Source organism: Toxotes jaculatrix, chromosome 15 (genome assembly GCF_017976425.1).
Source record: "Toxotes jaculatrix isolate fToxJac2 chromosome 15, fToxJac2.pri, whole genome shotgun sequence".
Lineage (NCBI taxonomy): Eukaryota > Metazoa > Chordata > Actinopteri > Toxotidae > Toxotes > Toxotes jaculatrix.
Window position 1 is genome coordinate 651,268 of NC_054408.1, and position 25,728 is coordinate 676,995.

The 25,728-nt window shown below is 48.0% G+C and overlaps 1 protein-coding gene across 1 annotated transcript in view; it reads left to right on the forward strand.

The window, feature by feature from the left end:
• LOC121194072 (titin-like) overlaps window positions 1–25,728 on the forward strand; it is a 183,268-nt gene that overhangs the window by 95,244 nt on the left and 62,296 nt on the right. The window contains exons 81-140 of the mRNA XM_041056636.1: window positions 21–290; window positions 486–752; window positions 928–1,206; window positions 1,433–1,841; window positions 1,962–2,086; window positions 2,195–2,461; window positions 3,070–3,339; window positions 3,709–4,008; window positions 4,572–4,874; window positions 5,364–5,551; window positions 5,653–5,767; window positions 5,857–6,144; window positions 6,303–6,454; window positions 6,768–6,915; window positions 7,002–7,301; window positions 7,594–7,881; window positions 7,976–8,272; window positions 8,766–8,952; window positions 9,051–9,166; window positions 9,259–9,558; window positions 9,854–10,153; window positions 10,238–10,343; window positions 10,533–10,729; window positions 10,829–11,134; window positions 11,234–11,387; window positions 11,763–11,887; window positions 11,981–12,099; window positions 12,242–12,422; window positions 12,676–12,978; window positions 13,119–13,375; window positions 13,430–13,697; window positions 13,818–14,120; window positions 14,615–14,771; window positions 14,944–15,086; window positions 15,300–15,418; window positions 15,695–15,872; window positions 16,026–16,310; window positions 16,417–16,710; window positions 16,845–17,144; window positions 17,260–17,568; window positions 17,703–17,929; window positions 18,014–18,328; window positions 18,486–18,600; window positions 18,714–19,022; window positions 19,142–19,323; window positions 19,709–19,838; window positions 19,989–20,140; window positions 20,485–20,632; window positions 20,734–20,954; window positions 21,067–21,163; window positions 21,308–21,604; window positions 21,838–22,137; window positions 22,277–22,591; window positions 22,733–22,956; window positions 23,357–23,507; window positions 23,608–23,889; window positions 24,064–24,366; window positions 24,503–24,808; window positions 24,992–25,273; window positions 25,478–25,665. Coding sequence (XP_040912570.1) covers window positions 21–290; window positions 486–752; window positions 928–1,206; window positions 1,433–1,841; window positions 1,962–2,086; window positions 2,195–2,461; window positions 3,070–3,339; window positions 3,709–4,008; window positions 4,572–4,874; window positions 5,364–5,551; window positions 5,653–5,767; window positions 5,857–6,144; window positions 6,303–6,454; window positions 6,768–6,915; window positions 7,002–7,301; window positions 7,594–7,881; window positions 7,976–8,272; window positions 8,766–8,952; window positions 9,051–9,166; window positions 9,259–9,558; window positions 9,854–10,153; window positions 10,238–10,343; window positions 10,533–10,729; window positions 10,829–11,134; window positions 11,234–11,387; window positions 11,763–11,887; window positions 11,981–12,099; window positions 12,242–12,422; window positions 12,676–12,978; window positions 13,119–13,375; window positions 13,430–13,697; window positions 13,818–14,120; window positions 14,615–14,771; window positions 14,944–15,086; window positions 15,300–15,418; window positions 15,695–15,872; window positions 16,026–16,310; window positions 16,417–16,710; window positions 16,845–17,144; window positions 17,260–17,568; window positions 17,703–17,929; window positions 18,014–18,328; window positions 18,486–18,600; window positions 18,714–19,022; window positions 19,142–19,323; window positions 19,709–19,838; window positions 19,989–20,140; window positions 20,485–20,632; window positions 20,734–20,954; window positions 21,067–21,163; window positions 21,308–21,604; window positions 21,838–22,137; window positions 22,277–22,591; window positions 22,733–22,956; window positions 23,357–23,507; window positions 23,608–23,889; window positions 24,064–24,366; window positions 24,503–24,808; window positions 24,992–25,273; window positions 25,478–25,665 — 13,817 coding nt within the window. The remainder of the gene's footprint in view (window positions 1–20; window positions 291–485; window positions 753–927; window positions 1,207–1,432; window positions 1,842–1,961; window positions 2,087–2,194; window positions 2,462–3,069; window positions 3,340–3,708; window positions 4,009–4,571; window positions 4,875–5,363; window positions 5,552–5,652; window positions 5,768–5,856; window positions 6,145–6,302; window positions 6,455–6,767; window positions 6,916–7,001; window positions 7,302–7,593; window positions 7,882–7,975; window positions 8,273–8,765; window positions 8,953–9,050; window positions 9,167–9,258; window positions 9,559–9,853; window positions 10,154–10,237; window positions 10,344–10,532; window positions 10,730–10,828; window positions 11,135–11,233; window positions 11,388–11,762; window positions 11,888–11,980; window positions 12,100–12,241; window positions 12,423–12,675; window positions 12,979–13,118; window positions 13,376–13,429; window positions 13,698–13,817; window positions 14,121–14,614; window positions 14,772–14,943; window positions 15,087–15,299; window positions 15,419–15,694; window positions 15,873–16,025; window positions 16,311–16,416; window positions 16,711–16,844; window positions 17,145–17,259; window positions 17,569–17,702; window positions 17,930–18,013; window positions 18,329–18,485; window positions 18,601–18,713; window positions 19,023–19,141; window positions 19,324–19,708; window positions 19,839–19,988; window positions 20,141–20,484; window positions 20,633–20,733; window positions 20,955–21,066; window positions 21,164–21,307; window positions 21,605–21,837; window positions 22,138–22,276; window positions 22,592–22,732; window positions 22,957–23,356; window positions 23,508–23,607; window positions 23,890–24,063; window positions 24,367–24,502; window positions 24,809–24,991; window positions 25,274–25,477; window positions 25,666–25,728) is intronic.

The window sequence follows — 25,728 nt, forward strand, 5'->3', positions numbered from 1 at the left end:
ATTTCTTTCTCTCATTGTAGAGGAGGAGGCAAGGTTCACCAAGAACCTGTCCAACGTGGAGGGAACAGAGACGGACAGCGTGAAACTGATCTGCGAGGTCTCCAAACCCAGCGCCGATGTTACCTGGTACAAAGGAGACGAGGAGCTGCCAGAGGGTGGCCGCTATGAGCACATTGTCGACGGGAAGAGGAGGATCCTCCTCATCCAGGACCTGAAAATGGCTGACGCTGGAGAGTACAACTGCAGGCTGAGTCCCAGCATCAAAACCTCCGGAAATCTCAAGATTAATGGTACTGAACGAAAAAAACACATATTTGATGGAGATTCAATTTCCGATTTTTCGTGAATGTGCAGACGCTCTGAACACAGCCTCTATCTGTTGCAGATAAATCATATGGAATCAAATTTGAAGTTTGAAGAAGAAGTTTGATCAGCACATGAAACCCACTAACCTCTGATCTCTCATGGTACTTTCTTTGTTTCAGAACTGGCTGCTGAGTTCATCTCCAGGCCTAAGAGCCAGGAGGTGGTGGAGGGCGAGAAGGCGGAGTTCACCTGCTCCGTCTCCAAGGACACATTTGAGGTCAAATGGCTGAAAGACGACCAGGAGCTGGAGGCGGGAGACAAATACCAGATGGTCAGCGACGGCAAGAGGCGGACTCTGGTCGTCAAGAACTGCGAGCCCAAAGATGACGGCGGATATGTGGTGATGATTGGACCGACCAGAGCCAGCGCTGACCTCACTGTGCTTGGTAAGATTGATTGATAAGATGATTTCCTGTTTTTAAAAGTTAACTGACGGAAACCCTGATTAGTTTTCTGACCTTTAACCTTTTATTAATAATCATACAGTTTGAACTCAACTTCCCGAGCAGTAATGACACTGATATGAAGAGTCACGTCAGTGTCTGATTTTCTTTCCTGCAGAGAAATTGAAGATCATTACACCACTGAAGGACACGGAAGCCAAAGAAGGTCAGGAGGTCGTCCTGAACTGTGAGGTGAACATAGAGGGAGCGAAGGCCAAGTGGCTGAAGAACGAGGAGACGGTGTTTGAGAGCAGCAAGTACGTGATGGCTCAGAGAGACAACGTCTTCTCTCTGAGGATCAAAGATGCCCAGAAGGGAGATGAAGCCAACTACAGCATCAACCTGACCAATCAGAGAGGAGAGCAGGCCAAGAGCTCCTGCAACCTCACCGTCAAAGGTTTCCTTCATGTTGTTTTGTTTTTTAATGTACTTTAGCCACAGGAAGTTAAAAAAATCGATATGTCAGTGTGACTAATAAGGTCAAACCAGTAAGGTCATCAGGAAACTTTAGTCTTTTGACTCTGGATCAGGCAATGCCTGGTTTCAGACATCACCCAGGCCTGTAAACGGCATAAGCACAGTTTCTGCTTGTACTGAACTTATTACTGGTTTGTGTTGTTCAGAGGAAAGTCTGAGGATCGTGGTTCCTCTGGAGGACATCGACACTCAGGAGATGAAGACCATCAGCTTCTCCTGTAAGGTCAACAGGCCCAACGCCACGCTGAAGTGGATGAAAGTCGGCGAGGAGGTCGTCTTTAACAAACGCATCATCTACAGAGTGGACAAAGACAAGCACACACTGACCATCAAAGACTGCACGCTGGCCGATGAGGGCGAGTACACCGCCGTGGCTGGAGACAGCAAGTCCATGGCAGAGCTGATCATCAGCGAGGCACCGACGGACTTCAGCATGCACCTGAAGGACCAGACCATCACCGAGTTTGAAGATGCAGAGTTCTCATGCAAGCTGACCAAAGAGAAAGCAGAGGTCAAGTGGTACAGGAACGGCCGTGAGATCAGAGAAGGACCCAGGTACATCACCTCAGAACAGTCGGGCCATCATTCAGGAACTTTGTTCAAACTCAAAACATTTGAGTGTTTGACTTAAACTTTCCACCTTTTTAAACGTTTGACTGCTTTTTATTTTCCCAGATACACATTTGAAAAAGATGGAAAGATTTGCACCTTGCGTATCAAGGAGTGCAGACCTGATGATGAGTGTGAATACGCCTGTGGTGTGGACGAGAAGAGATCCAGAGCCAGGCTCTTTGTGGAAGGTGAGGTCCCCAGCATGTGCTCCGTATGAACTCTTTACTCATAATAACGTGTTCCTGTTTTGTTCCTGCTCTGAATGACCTCTTCATGAACCTCCCTCTGTCCTGCAGAGACCCCAGTGGAGATCATCAGACCACCACAGGACCTGTTCGAACCTCCAGGCTCCGATGTAGTGTTTGAGGTGGAGCTCAACAAGGACAGAGTGGAGGTGAAGTGGTTGAGGAACAATATGACGGTCGTCCAGGGAGACAAATACCAGATGATGAGCGAGGGTAAAGTCCACAGACTGCAGGTCTGTGAGATCAGACCCCGAGACCAGGGAGAGTACAGGGTCATCGTCAAGGATAAAGACGCCAAGGCCAAGCTGGAGCTGGCAGGTAAGAGCTCAGACAGGCAGGAAAACCACCAAACACGTTGCTGACATTCTACAGAAATACAGATACAGAGAAAAAGTGACACTCTCGTCTCGTCAGCTCTACGGAGCTTTACACTGACTTTCAGCTCAGTGTTTATCTGGTTACTGTTCTGGTTCACCCTCTTGGCTCTCATAGCAGCAGATGTTTTCAGAGAAGCATCTGTAAAACACCTCTGTCCTCGACCTGCTCAGTGGCAAACAGCAGACAGACTCAGTCAGAGGGCAGCTGGTGAACATAGAGGAGCATTTAGCTGCTAAAGAGCCAGATGTTTCCCTTAGGAGCTGGAGGAGACCAAACACAGAGCTAAAAGAGAGGGAACACCGGAGTTAGATTCATCGGGTGGACTCAGAGACCACTCCAGATGAAGGATCATGTTGCTCTGTAACTGCTGGATGTGGAAAGAACAAGTTTAACATATCACCACATCATAAAAGCTGATGATATTAAAGAATTTCCCTCCGGGAATTAATAAAGTTATTCTGATCTGATACGTGAGTGTGAAAAACAACCTGAAAACAAATGGACAAAGATGACAGTCCTTCCTTCCTCCCTCCCTCCTCTTTCTCCAGCTGTGCCTCAAATTAAGACCACGGACCAAAGCTACGTCACAGATGCCGGGAAGCCTATTGTTATGGTCGTCCCCTACAGTGCCTACCCGCAGGCTGAGGCTGACTGGCTGTACAACAACTTGAGTCTGCCCAAAGACAACATTCACACCTCCGCTGACCGCACAGAGTACCGGCTGAAGGATACCAAGAAGTCAGACGAGGGCCGCTACAAGATCATAATCAAGAACAAACATGGAGAGGGAGAAGCCTTCATAAACCTGGACGTCATTGGTGAGTTCTCTGACAAAGCTAAAATTGTTCCACGGTAATCAAATCTGCTCTACAAAAAGAGAGAGCAAACCCAGGTTTGTTGGTCAGAAGATTAATTCATGTTAAGGTAAGTCAGCATTAAGTTATAAATACTGGAAATTGACGTCAGTTGGCAAAATTGGGAAAATTACAATTCATTATCTTATCAGAGGCATCACAGTCACCAGGTTCTGACTGGTGAATATCAGGACAGCGTGTCGGTCATAATTCTGGCTGTGAAACCTGCGATAAACTCTATGTAATGATAAACAACAAAACAGTGGCTTTCTGACAATCAGAGGAACTGAAATGTCCCGGTGTTCTTCATGTCATCCTGATGATTTTTTCCAGATGTCCCGGGACCCGTGAAGAACCTGCAGGTGGTAGACACCGCAGACGGCGAGGTCAGCCTGGCGTGGGAGGAGCCCGAAAGTGACGGCGGCAGCAAGGTCATCGGCTATGCGGTGGAGAGACGTGACGTGAAGCGTAAGACCTGGACGCTGGCCACCGACCACGCCGATAGTCCTGAGTATACGGTGACCGGCCTCCAGAAGGATTCATTGTACCTGTTCAGAGTCTGCGCCCGAAACCGGGTAGGCAGCGGACCCAACGTAGAGACTGACAAACCTGTACAAGCCAAGAACAAGTTTGGTAAGGACTCGGGACTCTTTGTTTTTGTTGATCCTTTCGTGTTAAATGAGTTGAAATGAGCAATAAAATGTAATGTAACTCGTCATGGCTAGCATTAGCTAACACCGAAATGTTCGTAGTTTCCTCTCACCTCTGGTTTGACTTTACTAAACAGTGACCCAGGGCAGTTCCAGCAATGCTCCTCCCTCTCCTGTCATGTGTCGACTGGAACACATGAATGACCTATTATATAAATCCTATCAGGAGCCACATTTCTCAGAACACCAGAATCCTGCTCTCAGTTTACTTCTGTCTCCATCATTTTCTCAGATGTTCCCGAGGCTGTAATGTAACTCGTCATGGCTAGCATTAGCTAACACCGAAATGTTCGTAGTTTCCTCTCACCTCTGGTTTGACTTTACTAAACAGTGACCCAGGGCAGTTCCAGCAATGCTCCTCCCTCTCCTGTCATGTGTCGACTGGAACACATGAATGACCTATTATATAAATCCTATCAGGAGCCACATTTCTCAGAACACCAGAATCCTGCTCTCAGTTTACTTCTGTCTCCATCATTTTCTCAGATGTTCCCGAGGCTCCTCTGAACGTGATCGTGGGGAATGTCACCAAGTTTGGTTGCACAGTCTCCTGGGAACCTCCCGTGTCAGACGGAGGCTCTCCCATCACCTCCTACATCATCGAGCTGCGCGACCGGACATCGGTGAAGTGGTCGCCCGTCCAAGTGACCAAAGCTGACGAGCTCAGCGCCATCATCAACGATGTCATCGAGAACAAAGAGTACATCTTCAGAGTCAAAGCCGAGAACAAAGCCGGTGTCGGCAAGCCCAGCGCTGCCTCCCAGCCCATCAAGATCATGGATCCCATCGGTACGTTGGATTTAGGGAAACTGAGAACGAGGGGATTCATCACACTCTGTGGTGAATGTGTTATTTTACAAAGGATGGTCTGATGCATTTCCTGTGTTGTACACAGGAAATTAGAGACACGTGATTAACATCCAGAATAGCTTAGCAGTAGATGTTTAGCTTTGGCCTGTCCATCTCCTTGAAATCAGCTATGTTATCAATGAAAGTAATAATTCCGTTCATTTTTTTTATTGATTTGTGCTTAGTCACCCATTTAACAGAGGAATAACATCATCCTTAAAAATAAGCTGTAGTTCTTCTTCCTCTTTCACACAACTGAGATGTTTCAAGTTCAGCACGGACTCAAATAAGATCCATAAAATGTCCATCTTCTTTCATCACAAGGATCAGTAGTCAAAACAGTATCACCATTCCCAACATTGTCTTAGTCTCTGCCCGCCATGTGCCCCCCCCCCAAGTAATATCTGTTTTCTTGTCCAACCCCTGCAGAGCGTCCCAGTCCCCCTCTGAACCTGTCCTGGCAGGACCAGAACAAGAGCTCAGTGCAGCTCACCTGGGAGACTCCTCTGAGGAATGGAGGCAGCATGATCACCGGATACATCGTCGAACGCTGCGAGGATGGCAGCGAGAAGTGGCTCCGCTGCAACGCTCGCCTCTGTCCCGACCTCTTCTACAAGGTACAGATCACAGTTCAAATGAATCCTGAACTGGTGTTTCCTGGCAGACATGTATGGAATCCACTGGCTGCTTCAGCTGTAACTGTAACTCTTCACTTCAGGTGTGTGGTCTGAAATATGGAACCAAGTACAACTACAGAGCGTTTGCTGAAAACGCCGCTGGAGTCTCTGACCCGTCAAACATCGTTGGACCTCTGTTGGCTGACGACCCTCATGGTGAGACAGACAGAGCCTTTAATATCAATGACTTCTTCCAGCTGCTTCACAGTACACATTATTATGCCTCCCTCTCTCTTCTAATCCAGTTGGTCCGACCTTTGACCTGAGTGCCTTCAAAGACGGCCTGGAGGTGATCGTCCCTCAGCCTCTCACCATCAGAGTCCCCATCACTGGATACCCGACCCCCATTGCCAAGTGGACCTTTGGCGAGAAGGAGCTGACCACCGCTGATGAGCGTGTCACCCTGATGACCAAGTCCACGTTCACAGAACTGATCGTCACACCGAGCGTCCGCCCGGACAAAGGCATCTACACCCTGCATCTGGAGAATGATGTCACATCTGTCTCTGGAGAGATCGAAGTCAACGTCATTGGTACAGCTTCAAAACATTACAGCAGTAGTTTGTGATTTGTTACAAACAAATTAAGGAACTATTAACAGTTCAAAGATTTTCTAGCTCATAACTAAAAGCTGACCTTTTATTTTTTTTGAAGATTTTGGCATCATTGTATTTCTGTTTGTGTCCTCCAGCTGCGCCCAGCGCTCCAAAGGACTTCAAGGTCTTGGAGGTGACACGGCAACATGTCCACCTGAGCTGGGAGGCTCCAGAGCACGACGGAGGAAGTCCTCTGACAGGCTACCAAGTGGAGAAACGGGATGTGTCCCGCAAGACCTGGGTCAAGGTATGACATCAATATCTGCTGTCCACATATATACTTTTTGTGATGAGTAAACGTCAAAGAAGAGGTTTGAAACAAGGACATAAAATGTTCTTCCATAAGGCCCACTATGTATGAATTCACAAGGCTTATTACTTAAATACAATGAAACCAGTCATGAAGGAGTTTTCCACTGTTTTCAAAAGACGTTTACATCAGTATTAGTTGGACTGCACTTAATGATAAAACCATTTTAGACGAAACAAGAAGAATGTCAAAGAAACTGTCTGACGTGCGATAATATTTTCAAACGTTCACTCTTTTCTCTCTTTCTCAGGTGGTCACAGGTATCCAGGATCTGGAGTTCACCGTCACCGATGTGGTTGAAGGGAAGGAGTATCTGTTCAGGGTCACTGCCTGCAACAAGTGTGGACCTGGAGAGCCAGCATACATCGATGAGCCCGTCAACGTCTCCTCTCCTGCCAGTGAGTCAGACTGGGATTTACATGTCTCATTAATGAAACTGCGAATTAAGGAACTTTCTAATCACTTGGTCTTGTTTCCCCACCAGCTGTCCCTGACCCTCCAGAGAACCTGAGGTGGAGAGACAAGTCGGCCAGCGGCATCTTCCTGACTTGGGAACCACCAAAGTACGACGGCGGCAGTGGGATCCGGGGCTACAATGTGGATCGCTGCCAGAGAGGAACAGATAAGTGGGAGCCCTGCGGGGACCTGGTGCCTGAGCTGAAGTGCCAGGTGACGGGTCTGATTGAGGGCCAGTGGTACTCCTACAGAGTCCGAGCCCTGAACCGTCTCGGAGCCAGCCGACCCTGCAAGGCCACTGACGAGATCCAGGCGGTTGATCCCATAGGTACCCAGAGCATCTTTAACATAATTTTTTCACATTGCTGTGATTCTCTCACATGAAAACGCAGGATAGAGTGAGGAGAATTAATATTTATATAGAATTAAAATGTATCAAATTAATTTAAAAGGATTTTTTTTTATTCTACATATTATTCACAATATATAAGCTTTTTTGATTGAAGTGGAGGAGCTCTAAAAATTCCATCCTATTAAAGTTTCTGACAGTCCAACTTTCCCCATAATTATCCTCTAAACTGCAAACTTCTGACTGACCCTCGTCCTTATTGTCCATTCAGAACCTCCAGAGATCCAGCTGGATGCCAAGCTGCTGGCCGGACTGACTGCCAATGCTGGCAGCAAGATTGAACTCCCTGCCGAGGTGACAGGAAAGCCTGAGCCCCGAGTGAAGTGGACCAAGGCCGACCTGGTCCTGAAACCAGATGATAGGGTGTCCATTGACACCAAACCAGGACACTCCACCGTCACTATCGCCAAGACCAAGAGAGACGACAGCTCCACCTACATCATCGAGGCCACCAACAGCAGCGGCCGCGCCACCGCCACCGTTGATGTCAACATCCTTGGTGAGACCATTTAACAACGGAGAAAATGAATGGAATAAAAAACTTTTCCAGTTTCTGGGTAATTATATTGGGTAAATATACTTTCCGCACACAGATAAGCCTGGTCCTCCGGCTGCCTTTGATATCTCTGAGATCACCAATGAGTCCTGCTTCCTGGCCTGGAACCCACCGCGTGATGACGGTGGCTCCAAAGTTACCAACTACATTGTCGAGCGCCGAGCTGCCGACAGCGAGATCTGGCACCGCCTGTCCTCCACTGTCAAACAGACCACGTACAAAGCTGTGGGCCTGGTCAAGTTCAAGGAATACATCTTCAGAGTCTTTGCGGAGAACCAGTTTGGTGTTGGCCCACCGGCTGAACACCCATCTATCATCGCTAGATACCCCTTCGGTAGGTCACTTGATGGACAGGACTGAGGTTTATTACATGAATTTGTATTCTCGAAGCAAAAGACTGATGTTTTGGAAAAAAATACATTCATTTGCTTGCTTGATGAAACTTGGATGAGATGATCGATACCCACGGTTGTGTCTGTACAATCATTATGAAGCTACCTTACGCTGAACGTAGCTGGAAACAGCTAGCTTAGCTCTGTCCAAAGACAGCAGGTAAACGTTTTTTCCCACAGTGTTGAACTTTTCCTTTAAGTAAAGGTTCTTAAGCTTCTGCAATGAAAGAATGAGTTGGAACTGATGCCTCCTCTCTTATAAACCCACCTGTTTCTTCTGGCATTCCCCTGAACCACATCATCTCTCCACCACTTGTCACTTTTGTTAACGTTTTCATTTGTTGTTTACAGTTTTTTTTTCCATTGTCCAGCGTCTTTGAGCACCCGGAAAAGCGCTATACAAATTTGATGTATTATTATTATTATTATCCTCAGACACTCCTGGAGCTCCTTATAAGTTGGAGCCTTCAGACATCGCCAAGGACTCTCTGACTCTGACCTGGTACGAGCCTGACGAGGATGGAGGAAGCCCCATCACGGGATACTGGGTGGAGAGATACGAACCTGACCATGACAAGTGGATCAGATGCAACAAGCTGCCCATCAAAGACACCAACTACAGGTTAGTCTAACTGTTCTCGCTGTATGATGTCTGAAATGAGTTTTACACTGAGCTTTGTTGAATTTCACAGTGTTGATGTGACATGTTTCCCACTGCAGAGTCAAAGGTCTTCCCACCAGGAAGAAGTACAAGTTCAGAGTCCTGGCTGAGAATCTGGCTGGAACTGGAAAACCCAGCAAGGAGACAGATCCGATCCTCATCAAAGATCCCATTGGTACAGAAACATTTACCCACTCATGCAAGTTGTGTTTGAGCATTTAAAATCCATTCAGAGTGTTAAAAAGATCATGGTCATTCCTCTTACAGATCCTCCATGGCCTCCCGGGAAACCCACCGTGAAAGACGTGGCTAAGACCTCCTGCTTCCTGATGTGGACCAAACCAGAGCATGACGGCGGAGCAAAAATCGACAGCTACGTCATTGAGATGCTGAAGAGCGGTACCATGGACTGGATCCGCGTGGCGGAGAACATCAGCGTCCTGGAGCACTTCCTGAAGGGCCTGATGGAGAAGCAGGAGTACTCATTCAGGGTGCGGGCTGTTAACATGGCCGGGGAGAGTGAACCGAGCGAGCCCAGCGATCCAGTGCTCTGCAAAGAGAGACTGAGTAAGAAGTGATGCTGTAAAACAGACACAACATGTGAAACTGACACTGTAGAACAGACAAACTCACCATGTACGCTCTATAATAGACACAACATGTCAAATAATGATCTGCAAAAGATACAAACCAAACTCTGGAATGGAAAAGTTGATCCAACAGTGCTGAACAGACACTGTGACAATCACTCATTCACTTATTCACTCACTAAAAAGATCAGCACAGGCAACACATCAGCTGCTGCTCAGAGACTCCCCATGTTAAACCAACTGACACGCTCAACATGTCTCAATCTCCTCAGACCCTCCTTCGGCTCCTCGCTGGTTGAATGTCGTCAGCATCAGCAGGAACAGTGCCGACTTGAAGTGGACGGCCCCCGAGCGCGACGGAGGCTCACCCATCACCAACTACGTGGTGGAGAAGCGTGACGTCAGGCGTAAAGGCTGGCAGGCTGTGGACACCACAGTCAAGGAGCTGAAGTACACCGTGACTCCCCTCAACGAAGGATCGCTGTACGTGTTCCGCATTGCTGCTGAGAACGCCGTGGGGGTCGGAGCATTCTGTGAGCTGGAGGACTCTGTGCTGGCCAAAGACACATTCAGTAAGTCAGAGTATGGAGGAATTATTTTAATCAGGACGCTGAATAAGCGTTCGCTCTGTTGACAGATGAGTTTGTTTGTAACAGCTACTCCTGGGCCACCATACGCGCTCGCTGTGAACGCTGTGACCAAAAGATATGTGGACATTCAGTGGGAGGCGCCAAAAAACGACGGTGGAAGACCCATCCTCAGGTAGGACTTTAGCGCCCACACCTGGTGTGAATGTGTCATATTTATGTTCATGTTAAAAACATGTTAAAAACCTCATACTGGGCTAAAAAGTGAGTAGAACACACTGCAGGAGAGTTAGTTCCTCATGCTGAAGGTCGTTGGTGTTACAGTATGAAGGCGTGTTTATCTCTCTGTGACTCCGCCCATCAGGTATTCCATTGAGAAGAAGGAGAAGCTTGGAACTCGCTGGGTTAAATGTGGAAAGACTTCAGGTCCGGACTGTAAGTACAGGGTGACAGACGTCATCGAGGGAACTGAGGTTCAGTTCCAGGTCCGCGCTGAGAATGAGGCTGGTGTCGGTCATCCGAGCGAACCCACCGAGATCCTCACCATCGAAGATCCAACAGGTTAGTCCAGTGACTGTAATGGCTCACTAAAGAAGGCAGAGAAAGCAGATGGTGTACCAAGTATGTAGAGTTTAAATTCGTCTGTCCTGTCCTCTTCAGGTGTCCCATCCCCGCCCATCGAGCTGCACGTGACTGGAGCCAGCCGAGAGTTCCTGTCCATCGCCTGGAAACCTCCGCAGAGGGACGGCGGCTGCCCCATCACCGGTTACCACATCGAGATGTGCGAGGCCGGAACAGAGAAGTGGATGAGGGTCAATTCCCGCCCAGTGAAGGAGCTGAAGTACCGTGTGGAGGAAGGTGTGGTCCCTGAGAAGGAGTACATCCTCAGAGTGAGGGCCATCAACGCCGCTGGAGTTAGCGAGCCCTCGGATATCTCCGAGAACGTCTTCGCCAAAGACTCTGACTGTAAGAGCATCCAGTACTGTCCTAAAAGTTTCCTGTGAAAGGTTTTGTAAATCATCAAACTGACAGAAATTACTCGTTTTTTTTTTTCTTTGTTTCCAGGCAACCCAACGCTGGACTTCCAGACTCTGGACCTGGTTGTTGTGGAAACAGAGAAGCTGCACATCCCAGTTCCCTTCAGAGCCGTCCCTTCACCCAAAATCACTTGGCACAAGGATGGCAAGGAGCTGAAGGCCGACGAGCGCCTCGGCTTCAGGTCGGTGTGACGTTTCAAACGTTCTGAGCAGTTTTTATCATCGTTTGGAGCCTGATTAAGACTGAGAAGTAACACGTGTTCCTCCAGAAACTAAAGATCAGAGCATTTTTCCACCGAAAGTGGTTTCAGGAATTTATCCAATAATGTTTATGGTGATATTTGTTATTTGTGATCTATAAATACATTTAATGTAAAAAAAAACAAAAACAAAACTTTGATAGAACAAAAAATTATCCTTATTTTCTCAATTATTCGACAAATAGCTTGGTCTGTGAAATGTCAGCAGTCTTTGCTGACGTTTTTGTCTGAAAACCAAAGACGTTGGATCATCATATTTGAGCAGCAGTGACTGATGAGATTGTTCATATTCAACAGGAAGGAGTATACTTCCTGTCACCTGGAGATTGACAGCAGCCTTCACGACGATGCAGGAGTGTACAAAGTAACTCTGGAGAACAAACTGGGAGCCGCCAGCGCCACCATCAACGTCAAAGTCATTGGTACTCAACCGCGTGTAGTTTTCACCTTATGACAGAGACATCAGTCTCTGGGCAGGAGATAAGTTTTTCACGTCTCTGTGTCTCTGTCTTCAGGTCTTCCTGGTCCCTGTAAGGAAATTGTGGCCTCTGAGATCACAAAGAGCTCCTGCAAAGTGTCCTGGGATCCTCCAGACTATGACGGCGGCAGCCCGATTCTTCACTACGTCCTGCAGGTCACACATGGAAGCATGTTTTTATTTCTGAACTGCAATGACAGTTTTAAATCTGACATCAGAGCCCAAGATACTCTGCTGAGCTTATAAAACGGCCAATGGTCCATTTGTTTGTTAATCTTCTTTGCTTCTGCGTGTGCAGCGGCGCGAGGCCGGCAGGAGGACATACGTCAACATGATGTCTGGAGAGAACAAGGTGAGCTGGCCTGTCAAAGACCTCATCCCCAACGGAGAGTACTACTTCAGAGTCCAAGCTGTTAACAAGATTGGAGGAGGAGAGTTCATCGAGCTACGCAACCCTGTCATAGCAGAGGACCAGAAACGTAAGCAAACCTCCGCCTGTTCCCTCTGATGAATGTGTTTTACAGAAAACTCGCTTTTCAGAAATCTTTAGAATCAGGAACCTCTTGGTTCAGTACTTCTGAAGTTGTGATGATGTGGCTTGTTAAATAACAGAGACATTTTGGACTTCCTCCCAACAGAATATTTCATTCCTCTAATGCGCAAAAATTTGTAAAAACCCTTCGGCAGTTTTTGTCCTATAGATTTGTAACTGAAATCCATCTCTTGTCCCAGATGCCCCTGACCCACCTGTGGATGTGGAGACCCACAATCCCACATCCAGCACCGTTACTCTGACCTGGAAGCCTCCCATGTATGATGGCGGATCCAAGATCATGGGCTACATCCTGGAGAAGCAGCAGAAGGGCGAGGACAAGTGGGAGAGGTGCAATGACTTCCTGGTGCCCGTCCTATCCTACACCGTCAGAGGACTGACGGAGGGCAAGAGCTACGCCTTCAGAGTGAAAGCGGAAAATGCAGCCGGGGTCAGCGAGCCGTCACGCAGCACACTGTTCGTCAAGGCCTCGGACGCTGTTGGTAAGGATGACGTCACCTCCTGACAAACCACTTTACAGTCTCCGCGTTTGGCGAAGGCGAGCTAAGGCAGATTCATGCACGAGAACCACCAAAGGTTCAGCTAAACCTTTTGTTGATTTCGCTTCTGTTCTCTCACTCAGATCCTCCAAAGGTTTTCCTGAGCGGCAGCCTGCAGTCCGGTCTCAGTGTGAAGCGAGGCTTCGAGATCTGCCTGGATGCCAACATTTCCGGCTCGCCATACCCTGAGATCACCTGGTACTGGAACAACCAGGTGATCCGGCCTGAGCCGCTCCGCAAGAGGCCTGAAAGGCCCCTGAAGAAGAAGGTGGAGAAGAAGGAGGAGGAGAAGAAAGAGGAGGGAGAAGCTGAGAAAAAAGAGGAGAAGAAGGAGGGAGAGGTGAAGGAAGGAGAGGAGAAGAAAGAAGGAGAGGAAGAGAAGAAGGAGGGAGAGGTGAAGGAAGGAGAGGAGAAGAAAGAAGGAGAGGAAGAGAAGAAGGAGGAGAAGAAGGAGGAGAAGAAGGAGGAGGAGGCCGCAGAGCCGGAGGTGGAGGAGTCCGATTATCCAACGATAAACGAGCGTCTGGCCATCAACAACAGCCGCAGGGGCACATCCTCCGTCGTCATCAGGGACTCAATCCGTGCCGATCACGGTGTCTACATGGTGAAGGTGGAGAACGACCACGGCATCGCCTCGGCAACCTGTGAGGTCAACGTGCTCGGTGAGAAGTCTTTTGTACTGCCAGCTGTCCATTTTATTTATTTATTTAAATGGAAAAGTTATTTTCCATTCTGAAAAAGTATTTTATTATTTAGTATTTTTATTTTTCGTCTGTCCTCAGATACTCCTGGTCCCCCTGTGAACTTCAGATTCGAGGAGGTGAGGAACAACTCTGTGATCTGCAAATGGGATCCCCCTCTGGACGATGGCGGCAGTGAGATCCTCAACTACACTCTGGAGAAGAAGGACAACTCCAAGCTGGAGATCGGCTGGAGCAGCGTCACCTCCACACTGAGAGGATGCCGCTACCTGGTGCCCAAACTCATTGAGAAGAAGGAGTACATCTTCAGGGTCGTGGCTGAGAACAAGTTTGGTTCTGGTCCTCCCTGTGTCTCCAAACCAGTCATCGCCAAGAATCCTTTCGGTATGGCCTCATTACTCCTGCTCATGCTGCCAGTTAGGCTATTTTTTGTTTGTAAAGAGCTTTAAAAGACAAGTCACTTGACATTTATGACTTTAAATTAGTCATAAATGAAATTCTAATGTTTGTTAACATACATTTATGTAATCTTACATCGCTGTTAGTTTGTCAGAACACTCACTCCCTCAAAGCTACAACCCCTCAGTATTCTTACTCCTATGCAGTCTGGATTCAGATCCAACCATGGGTGTATTTCTGACAGGCTGATCCCCTGCCTCTATCCACTGGTGTCCCTCAGGGGTCTATATTAGGTCCAACCCTATTCAAAATCTATATAAACTATATATATATATATGTATATATAACCATATATAAATAGTGTTAGAGCCCACTGATGTTTTTTAAATGGTTTAAAATAAAAACGTTAAGTGAAACATGCATTTAAGCTTAAAGGGAAGAGAACAACATCCAACGTCCAGTCCCTTCATCCTCCACAGAACCTCCTGAGGCTCCTGATAAGCCACAGATTGATGATATCACAGCCCACAGCATGCTGGTCATCTGGAATGAGCCAAATGACAACGGCAGCCCCATCGTGGGATACTGGGTGGAGCGTCGCGAGATCAACAGCTCACACTGGGCACGTGTGAACAGGTGAGGAAACGCAATGACACAAAGTCCTATTTCCTACCTGAATTTGTGCTGAGACTCATAAAAAAATGCTTTAGAAAAAATGTGTGAGAAAAATATCAAAGCATTTTGATCGAATTTTACCAAAAATCTCTTTGCTGTGTTCTGAATGTCGCCTTTCTGTCCTGGTCTTCAGGAACATTGTCCCTGACACTGAGCTGAACGTGGAAGGTCTGCTGGAGGGGCTGACTTACATCTTCAGGGTGGCTGCTGAAAACCAGGCCGGCCCAGGAAAGTTCAGCGTCCCCTCCGAACCCAAGACAGCCCAAGCTCCAATCTGTACGAAAACTGTTCTGAACCCTTGTTTCAGTATGACTCTGTTGCACGTTTCAAAAAAGTGCACGACAATGACGGAAGCTACTATAAAAACAGTTTATGGAACTTAGAATCAAGAAGACACATCGTAGGAGTCATGAACAGGAAACTTATGTCCATGGAGATATAATCACTCTCAGAGTTAACATGTCCTTGTGTTTATTTGTGACACTGCAGTACCTCCTGGACCACCAGTCGCCCGAGTGGTTGCAACCACTGACCACTCCATTGATGTAGAGTGGGACCCACCTGCCGACAACGGTGGGGGAGAGGTCCTGGGATACCATGTGGATAAGGTCAGACCACCAAGTCCCCTCTGATGCTTCTTCTTCTACAGCTGCTGCTCACTTTTGTTTTTGTTTCTTTGTGGTACAAAAGGACCTTAACAACAACAAACAAGCTTTAGATTTATTTACAGAGACTTCTGTGTAAGAAATCTGCCAAGGAACTTGCACTGAAAATAGCTTTTGATTAACTCTGGTAACATTTATGTTTGAAATTGTGTTATGGTCCTGTCAAACTGTCGTGATTCCAATTCAGACTAATCTTTTTTGTTTTGTGGTGTTCTTCAGGCCATGGCTGGTACCAAGGACTGGTCCAGATCTACAGAGCGCCCTTGGAAGACCCGGGCCTTCACTGTCTATGGAGTTCGTGAAGGAGCCAAGTATCTGGTTAGAGTAATTGCCTGCAACGCTGCTGGAGAGGGAACACCAGGATTCACAGAGTCTGTGTTTGTCAGAAATCCTGCAGGTCAGCCAATAAAAACAAAACAAAGACAAGAGAGCAAACAATTAAGACACTGAAATTGGGATTTAATTCGGTCAAATGCTGTCAAATGTTAATGTAAATCTCTTTTTTTCTCGTTGTTGCTTTCTTTCCTTGGTTGCTGATTGTCCTCCTCAGAGGTGCCAGTGATTGAACTGGACCTGTCTGTCAAGAATGGTGTGATCATCAGAGCTGGAGAGACACTGCGTGTACCTGCCACAGTCACAGGTAAACCGTACCCATCCATCACCTGGACCAAGGACGATGGTAAACTCGACAAAGACCGTGTGGAGCTCCTCACTGAGGGCAATGACAGCATTGTTTCAATCAAGAATGTCCAGAGGAAAGACTGCGGCAAATACCAGATCTCAGCCTGCAACCCTAGCGGCACCAGGTCTGCTGGAACTAGAGTGGAGGTCATGGGTGAGTCAAAAGTCCGGGCAGGACTTGGAGATAAAACTTGACATTGAACTTGAAATTAATTTATGCAATGAAATAAAAATGTACACTAAGATTGTTTTATTTTCAGATGTCCCTGGACCTGTCACGGACCTGAAGCCCGTCGTTGTCACTCGTAAGATGATCTTCCTGAATTGGGACGACCCAGAGGATGACGGAGGCAGCGATCTGACTGGTTTCATTGTGGAGCGAAGAGACGTAAAGATGCACACATGGAGGCAGCCTATTGAAACTGCCTCATCCAAGTGTGAATGTGTGGGTATTATGGAGGGACAGGAGTACATGTTCCGCGTCATAGCCAAGAACAAGTATGGCATGGGGCCGCCTGTCGAGCTGGGACCCATCAAGGCTGTGGACCCACAGGGTGAGTCCAAAAATCATTTGGTTTTGAATCAGAAATGAATGCCTAAAATTAAGACTTCATTGTTCAGGAGTGGAGATGATAAGGGGTCTTGGAATTGTACTTAAAAACTAATCATCACTTTGGTGGTTCTGCAGGCCCACCATCCTACCCTGAGAAGTTCCATTACACGGAGCGCACCAAGAACTCCATCACACTGGCCTGGAAGCCACCTCGTAATGATGGCGGCAGCCCTGTCATCGGCTACTTTGTTGAGAAGAAGAGGCAGGACCAGCAGGCTTTCGAGCCTTGCAACACAGAGATCTGCCCCAACATGAGCATGACTGTGGAGGGCCTGGACGAGGCCTGGATGTATGAGTTCAGGATCAAGTGTGCCAACCTTATTGGGGAGAGTGAGCCATCCATCCCACTTACTGTGGTCATCCAAGATGATGAAGGTAAGGCAATGGTCCTAAAAAAACCCAACTCTCCATTTAAAATGAACGGGATCAAACCATTAGGATGTTTTTCTTTGTGTGCTAATTTGTTTTGTTCCCATCCTGTTCCTCTTAGTGGCTCCTGAGGTCCACATGCTGAAGCACTTCAAGGGCGACTCCATTACTGTGAGGAAGGGTGAATCCATTGAGATCCCAGCCGATGTCCTGGGACTCCCTATCCCCAAGATTGAGTGGTCTAAGGACGACGTGGTGATCGAGAAGCCCACCGAGACTCTGCTCATGGAGACAGAGGTGACCGGCAGGATGAACTGCAAGACTACACTGTCCATCCCAGCAGCCAACAGGAGGGACCGTGGCAGCTACACTGTGTCTGCCTCCAACAACATGGGCTCAGCCAAGCACAGCATCTTTGTCATGGTGCTGGGTGAGTTGAAGGACTGGACACACTAGATAATGATAGACTAGTGTGCAGTATGAGAGTGCGGAAAAAATGAATCTGTTGAAGTTTCAGAATGACCAGCTGACAGTGTTCCAACTGAACCCGTGCTCTTTCCTCAGACCGACCACTTCCACCCAGGAATGTGACAGTGTCCAACATCAAGGCGGAGTCGTGCTACCTCCAGTGGGATGCACCACTTGATGATGGTGGCAGCGAGCTGACCAACTACATTGTTGAAAGGAAGGATGTGGTGACAGAAGAGCAAGAGCTGGAAGAGGGACAGGAAGCTCCACCTGAGCCACAGTGGGTGGAAGTTACCAACAGCATAATCGAGAAGAAATACGGGGTAGGTCCTAAAAACAGTTGTAACAATGATAATAATTTAAGGTTCTACATGACTAATGGTTAACCCCACATCCCTCTCCTGCAGGTGTGGAACCTGGAGACCAACAAGACCTACTTGTTCCGGGTCCGAGCTGAGAACCGCTATGGTAAATCTGACCCCTGCACAACGGAGGAAATCCAGATCACAGACCCCTTCGGCCTTCCCGGCCCACCAGAGAAACCAACCATTGCAGAGTATTCCAAGACCTCCATGACCTTGACCTGGGAGCCACCCAGGGACAATGGCGGATCCATGATCATCGGCTACTGGCTGGAGAAGAGGGAGAAAGGCACCAGTTACTGGGCCAAAGTCAACAAGATGCCAGTCACCAAGAGGGGCATGAAAGGCTGGGAGTACCAGGTGAGCTGCTGGGACATTTTAGAAATTAACAGCTTTAAAAGGATCATTTACAGATCTTCAGGATGGTCTGTCACAGACCATTAGGAAGACACAGCTCTTGTTGCATGGCAGTCAGTGACTACCAGATATTTTATACTTTCCTTTCTGTGTCTACCAGGTGACTCGTCTGTTCGAAGGAACAGAGTACGAGTTCAGGGTTGCTGCCTGCAATTCTGCAGGAACTGGACCATTCAGTGGACCATCCGACTCTGCCTTCGCTGTCGACCCACTTAGTGAGTAAAAAACAACGGAGTTCTTTTTAAAGCGTCCAGTGTTGATCGATGAATGACGACTTTGAGTTTTCTACAGTGGGTACTGTTTCACATTCTGCTGCTTTCCCCTCAAGCTCCTCCAAGCATGCCTGCTGCTCCCGAGGTGGCTGATAAAACAAAGCACAGCGTCACACTGTCCTGGAAACCACCAGAGAGGGATGGAGGAAGCCCCATCAAGGGCTACATCATCCAGATCCAGGATGAGGGCACATCTGAGTGGGTGAGGGTGAACGATCCTGAAACCCTTCACCCCACCACTGAGTTCACGGTGCCCAGCCTCCGCGAGCTGAAACGCTACCGCTTCAGGATCATCGCTGTCAATGACATCGGCGAGTCTGACCCCAGCCCCCGCACCAGCGAGGTTCTGGTTGAGGATATCCAGCGTATGTCCCACTTTAAAGTCCCACCACAATAAATAAATAACATTCATCACTGTCCAGATTTCTCCCATGCAAGCATCTGTCCTTCACCAGTGTTTCCACTGATGTTTTTCATGTGACAGTTGCACCTTGCATCACGATCGACGTGATGGCCGATGACCTTCTGTGCATCCGTGCTGGAGATCCGTTCAAAATCCCTGCCACCATCAAGGGCCGCCCTGTTCCCAAGGTGACCTGGGACTTTGACGGCAAAGCCAAGTCACACAAGAAGAACAAACTGCACACACTGCCTGTGGACTCCGAGGTGATACTTTTATCTTCACAGTAAAACAATATGAGGAAATATCAAATTATTTCAGACTTTCTTATTTTCTATAAAGCCTGAAAAAACACTCATGAAGGTTTTTCTTATATAATTTATTCTGTAATTTATTTATTTATTCTAACTATACTTTTTGAAGAACGCTGCCTTCTTATCCATAAAAGTCTCAGTCCATCTTGTCCTCAAAGGAAATTTAAATGAAAAAGAAATGTAAATACCAAGTGTGTCTTTTCCTTCTGTGTAATATCCATATTCAAATCAGCTGTTTTGACCACTTTTTATGAAATTTAGCCGTAGAGAAAACGTCCTTTTTCCTTTGCGATCACTGTTCCTTAGTCTCACGTTCTCACTGTTTTTGTGTATATAGGTTGAGTCCACAGACACCACGTCTGTTGTGAGCATCCCTGTAAGCCTGAGGAGCCACTCTGGACGCTACACCATCACCGCCAAAAACAAGTCCGGACAGAAACACGTCAATGTCAGAGTCAATGTCCTTGGTATGTTTGTCTTGACTTCGATCCTGTTTACGTCCCTGAACTGTTCTACCGCAGACCTGAGAATGTCTTTTTCTAAGTTTTGACTGTAGAAGAGAGTTGGTGTGTTTTGTTGTTCTTGGACCTCTAACTCCATCTTTGTCCTGGGTACAGATGTCCCTGGACCTCCAAAGGAGCTGAAGGTTACTGACATAACTCGGGCCACTATGAGGCTGATCTGGAAACTGCCCGACAACGATGGAGGAGAGAGAATTAAGAGCTACTTCATCGAGAAGAAAAGTGTCACTGACAAAGCCTGGACCAAGGTTAACTTTGCTCATTTCCTGCTTCAGTTCCATTATTTCAAATAAATTTCAGTTTCTGCAGATCTTATTTCAGTTTACTTTCACTTTGCTTCAATTACTTTTCATTTTAGGAAACAAATTATTTTAGTTGAATTTAGTTTAAGCTGAGTTTGCAAGAAAAACGAAACATGCACTTACAGAGGACTAGTCACTTAGCTAGGATATTACAAAATTATTACAAAATTAGCCTGGCCCATAATCAGAATGTTCACAGTAAAGAGAATAAGAACCAGATTGTTCCTTTAACTTAATCAGTTGAATTTGTTGGATCTGATTAACTGATGAATTGGTTGATTTGTTACCAGGTAAATGCAGCGTGTGCCAGCCAGGCCTACGTGGTGCCAGGTCTGCTGGAGGGTCAAGACTACCTGTTCAGGGTCAGAGCTGAGAACAGGCTTGGATTTGGCCCATTCACCGTCACCACGGACCCCATTCAGGCCAGGGACCCCATCTGTGAGGATAAACCTACTGCTGTGACTGCAGCGATACAGCACAAACTGCCAAAACTTCACTGGAATTACTCCGAAGCTAATCTTTTTCTTCCTTTTCCTCAGACCCACCCGACCCCCCCACCAAGCTGAAGGTCAATCTGGTGACAAAGAACACTGTCACTCTGAGCTGGGAGCCTCCCAAAAACAATGGTGGCTCTCCAGTGAAGCACTACATCATCGAGCGCCTGAGCTGGGACACCAGCGGCAAGGAGAAAGAGACCTGGAAGCAGTGCAACAAGAGAGACGTGGAGGAGCTCACCTTCGTGGTAGAGGACCTGAAGGAGGTCGGTCTATGTCCTGTAAAGGATCCCACCACTGTCACTTTACTACAGCCTGCCATCTTCACCATCTTTCACACCTGGATTCACTGTTGACTGTGTTGTCTTTAATCTGCAGGGAGGAGAATATGAGTTCAGAGTAAAAGCCGTGAACGCTGCTGGACCCAGCCGACCCTCCTCCACCGTCGGACCCATGGTCATCAAGGATCAGACATGTGAGTGACAGGTGTTCACAGGCTGCTCAGAAACCTGTTTCACCTTATCCAGCTACGACTATACGAATTAAATATTTTCATATGTTATGATCAGTTTTGTGTTTTGCTGCAGGTCACTTTCATAAAGCGTCTCGTTTCTCTCAGGTGCGCCCACCATCGAGCTGCGTGAGGCCATGGAGGGTGAGGAGGGCTGTGATATCAGCATCGTGGCGAAGGTGAGCGGCTGCCCGTTCCCCACGCTCACCTGGCAGAAGGCCAGCCTGGCCAAACCGGAGGAGAAGGCTGCCATCCAGTACGACCAGCACATCAACAAACTGGTGACACAGGACAAGTGCACGCTGCTGATCCAGCAAGCCAGCAGGCACGACAGCGCCCTCTACAGCCTGACAGCCAGCAACAGTCTGGGCACTGTCACCAAGGACATCAAGCTCTCAGTGCTGGGTGAGAAACACAAACATAAATAACCAAAACCACAAAAAAAGGTAAAGACTGGATTGAGCTGTGTTTATCTGCTTTAATACAAGCAGGAACAGACAGAATGTTTGGTTGCAGCTTCTTCAATGTAAAGATTTACTGGAGATGAGTGTATTCACATGATGACGCTACACAAATGTTTAATTATGTTTAACTAATGGGACTCCTCACCCCACTCCCCACCCCCCGTCCCTTTGCAGGACCTCCTGGCCCGCCTATCGGACCAATCAAATTTACCGAGGTGTTTGCAGAGAGGATTGGCCTGGCCTGGAACCCTCCCACGGACGACGGTGGATCCAAGATCACCAACTACGTGGTTGAGAAGCGCGAGGAGAACAGGAAGTCTTGGGTCCATGTCTCTAACGACCCCAAGGAGTGTACATACGTGGTGACCCGTTTGACGGAGAACCACGAGTACGAGTTCAGAATCATGGCCCAGAACAAGTTTGGAGTCGGGCCTCCAGTGGTCAGCGAGCCAGAGAAGGCCAGAAACCTTTTCAGTAAGTTCAGATCAGTGCCCCAAAAGCCGTATGACAAACCTGCATCAACATTGTTCATGTTATTAGATGTGGTACATCAAGGCTCAGTTAAACACCTCTAGAGATCAGTATTAAGGATGACTGTCCTGTCCTCTTACAGCCGTCCCAGGTCAGTGTGAGAAACCAACCGTAACAGACGTCTGTCTGGAGTCAATGACTGTCAACTGGGAAGAGCCAAAGTACGACGGCGGCTCCTCCATCACTGGCTACTTCGTTGAGAAGAAGGAGACCACCGCCAAGCGCTGGACCCGCGTTTCGCGCGACCCGATCCGGGCGCTGCCACTGGGCAACAACTGGGACGTCACCGGCTTGCTGGAGGGTGCCCTGTACCAGTTCAGGGTCATCGCTGTCAACGCTGCCGGCTGTGGTCTGCCCAGCGTGCCCTCTGACCCCATACTCTGCAGAGACCCCATCAGTAAGAAAGAGATGTTTTCACTGTGTTCTCTCGAGCAAATTTCTTTTGAAACTGGTTAACTACGATAATACTGCTCTGCCACTTTGTCATGATAATGCTGAAAACAAACTCAGAGTACTGTCGATATCTGTGTGTGTGCAGAGCCTCCCGGGCCGCCCACTCCAAAGGTGACAGACTGGACGAAGTCGACGGTGGAGCTGGAGTGGATCCCTCCTCTGCTGGATGGAGGGTCAAAGGTTACTGGCTACATTGTGGAGTTCAAGGAGGTGAACAAAGAGGAGGAGGAGAAGAAAGCTCAAAGGAGGCTGCTGCTAAGCGACGCCGAAGAGGAGAAGGAGGCTGAGAGTGAGGAGAGCTGGGTGAAGGTAAAAAAAACAAAGAAGTCATGGACAAGTAACAAAGAAAAAAGAAAAAGGAGGAGGGAGCGTTGGGGGAGAGAGTGTCTGGAGGTGTGGAGAGAGAGACGGAGAGAAAGGGAGAATGTATGAGTGGATGGCATGAGAAACATAATGAAAGAATGAAGAACCTTGTTGTATCAACAGGTTCATGAGATTCACTCCATCACCTGTAGTTCCCTGACTTTTTGAACCCAAATGATGAATCATGGAGGTTTAGACTTCAAACACATTCTAATACACTAATGTTGGCACCTGAAGTAGATTTTTGCTCAGAGCCTTTTACCTTCTGCCATAAGCCCCCCAAAAAAAAACTAGATGATTTGATTGGTTCGATTCGAGCTTCGATCTTCCTCTCATCTGTCTCCAGGCAAAGGACACAGAGATCAGAGGAACCAAGTTTGTGGTAGACGGTCTGAAGGAAGGCGGTCTGTACCGCTTCAGAGTCCGAGCTGTGAACGCTGCTGGAGTGGGAGACCCCGGACTTGTTTCTGAGCTGATCGAGGTCAAAGACAGAACAAGTAAGACCGAACATTTAACTGTGTCAGCACAGCAAGAAGTGCTTCTGATGATAAAACTTTTTATTAAGAACAAATTTCACCTTCACACCTTCTCATTCAGTTCCTCCTGAGATGGACCTGGACGCCTCTGTGAAGGAGAAGATTGTGGTCCACGCCGGTGGCACCATCCGCATCATTGCCTACGTGTCCGGTAAACCCGCCCCGCAGATCACCTGGTGCCGAGACGACGCAGAGGTGCCCAAAGAGGCTGTGGTGGAGACGACTGGGATCTCCAATTCTCTGGTCATCAAGAACTGCAGACGCCAGCACCAGGGCATCTACACACTGAGTGCCAAGAATGAGGGAGGAGAGAGGAAGAAGGCCGTCATCGTGGAGGTGCTGGGTGAGTCAGTCTGAGCAGGGTAAAAGAGGAGTCTTCAAAAAAAGATGAATAGTTATTGAAAATGTCTGTTACAAAAAAAAATATTCAAATGAATTGGCTGAAGTAGGTCCCTGTACAGTGCTACATTCAGTTTCCACAGTCTCTGACTTCCTGGCCCTTTCCTCCTTCATCCAGATGTCCCTGGACCCGTTGGTCTTCCCTTCGCCGGCGAGAATCTAACCACCGACTCGTGCAAGTTGACCTGGTACTCCCCTGAGGACGACGGTGGCTCTGCCATCACCAACTACATCATTGAGAAGAGGGAGTCGGACCGCATGGGCTGGACCTCGGTGTCCTACACGGTGACGAGGAACAACGCCGTGGTGCAAGGACTTATCGACGGCAAGGGCTACTTCTTCAGGATTGCAGCCGAGAACATCATCGGCATGGGACCTTTCATCGAGACCGACAAGATGGTTCTCATCAAGGACCCCATCTGTAAGTCAGACGCACAACAACCTATAATATGAACAGACAACGGGGTGTGAAAATGTCTGCACACAACTTTCCTCACACTGATAGAGGAAATGTCCTTTAATACGTCCTATCATATTTGTATTTGTGTCTCCTCCAGCTGTCCCGGAGCGTCCAGAGGACCTGATCATTACCGCTGTTACCAAGGACTCCATCTCTGTCAGCTGGAGACCGCCCAAATATGACGGAGGCGCTGAGGTGACCGAGTATGTCCTTGAGTCCCGCATGATTGGCCGGGACAACTTCACACGCATAGGGGGCGAAGACAAGTTGATGGACAGGAAGTACACACTGACCGGGCTGAAGGACGGCTCAAGCCACGAGTTCAGGGTCTCTGCCATCAACCAGGTGGGACAGAGCAAACCGTCCTTTGCCACCAAACCAGTGCAGTGCAAGGATGAGCTTGGTGAGTACCGCAGAATGACATTTAGAGCACCTTCACCATCCCCACAAAATAAAGAATACATCCGGTTATTGTAAACGTGTGGCTCTATGGATGGTCTGTGGTCTGTCTGTCAATTTTTTACGCTTGATCAACAGGTTTCAGGTTTGTTCTTTTTTAAATGTTTGGCCCCCTTCCATCCCTCAGAACCACCCATTCTGGACCTGGACTTCAGGGACAAGATGATGGTGAAGGTGGGGGACAGCTGCACACTGTCTGGACGCTACAGTGGCAAACCAGTCCCCACCATCGCTTGGAAGAAGAACGATGAGGAGCTGAAGGCGGACGAGGAGATCGGCCTCCACAGCACCGCCCGCCATCTCAGCCTCAACATCAGCAAGGCCAAGAGAGAACACAGCGGCTGCTACTGTGTCAGCGTGGAGAACGCTGCCGGAGCTCGCACAGGAATCTGCACCATCACTGTGGTCGGTGAGTCGCTGCTTCACTAAAACTCACTAAATTCACACACAGGTCTGAAGAAAGCTGGGAAATTCAAACTAGCTGGTTCATATATGATCTATAATACCAAATTTGTCAGATCAAACCTGATCAAAAGCAGACAAATAAACCAGACTCAACAACATTAAAACTGATCCTCAAAGAGTCACATGTATGGATGCTTCCTCCTGTCAGACCGTCCTCAGCCTCCGCAGGGCCCTGTGGTGTTCAACGAAGTCTACAGGAACTACATGGTGATCTCCTGGAACCCTCCTCTGGACGATGGAGGCTGCGCCATCTCCAACTACATCATTGAGAAGAGAGACACCAACAGAGACCTGTGGATGCCCGTCACCTCATCCTGCACAAGGACCACCTGCAAGGTTAGGAGAAGATAGTTTAACTAGAGAAAATGTGGACGGTTTGTTGTCTATTCAGTGAGGCTG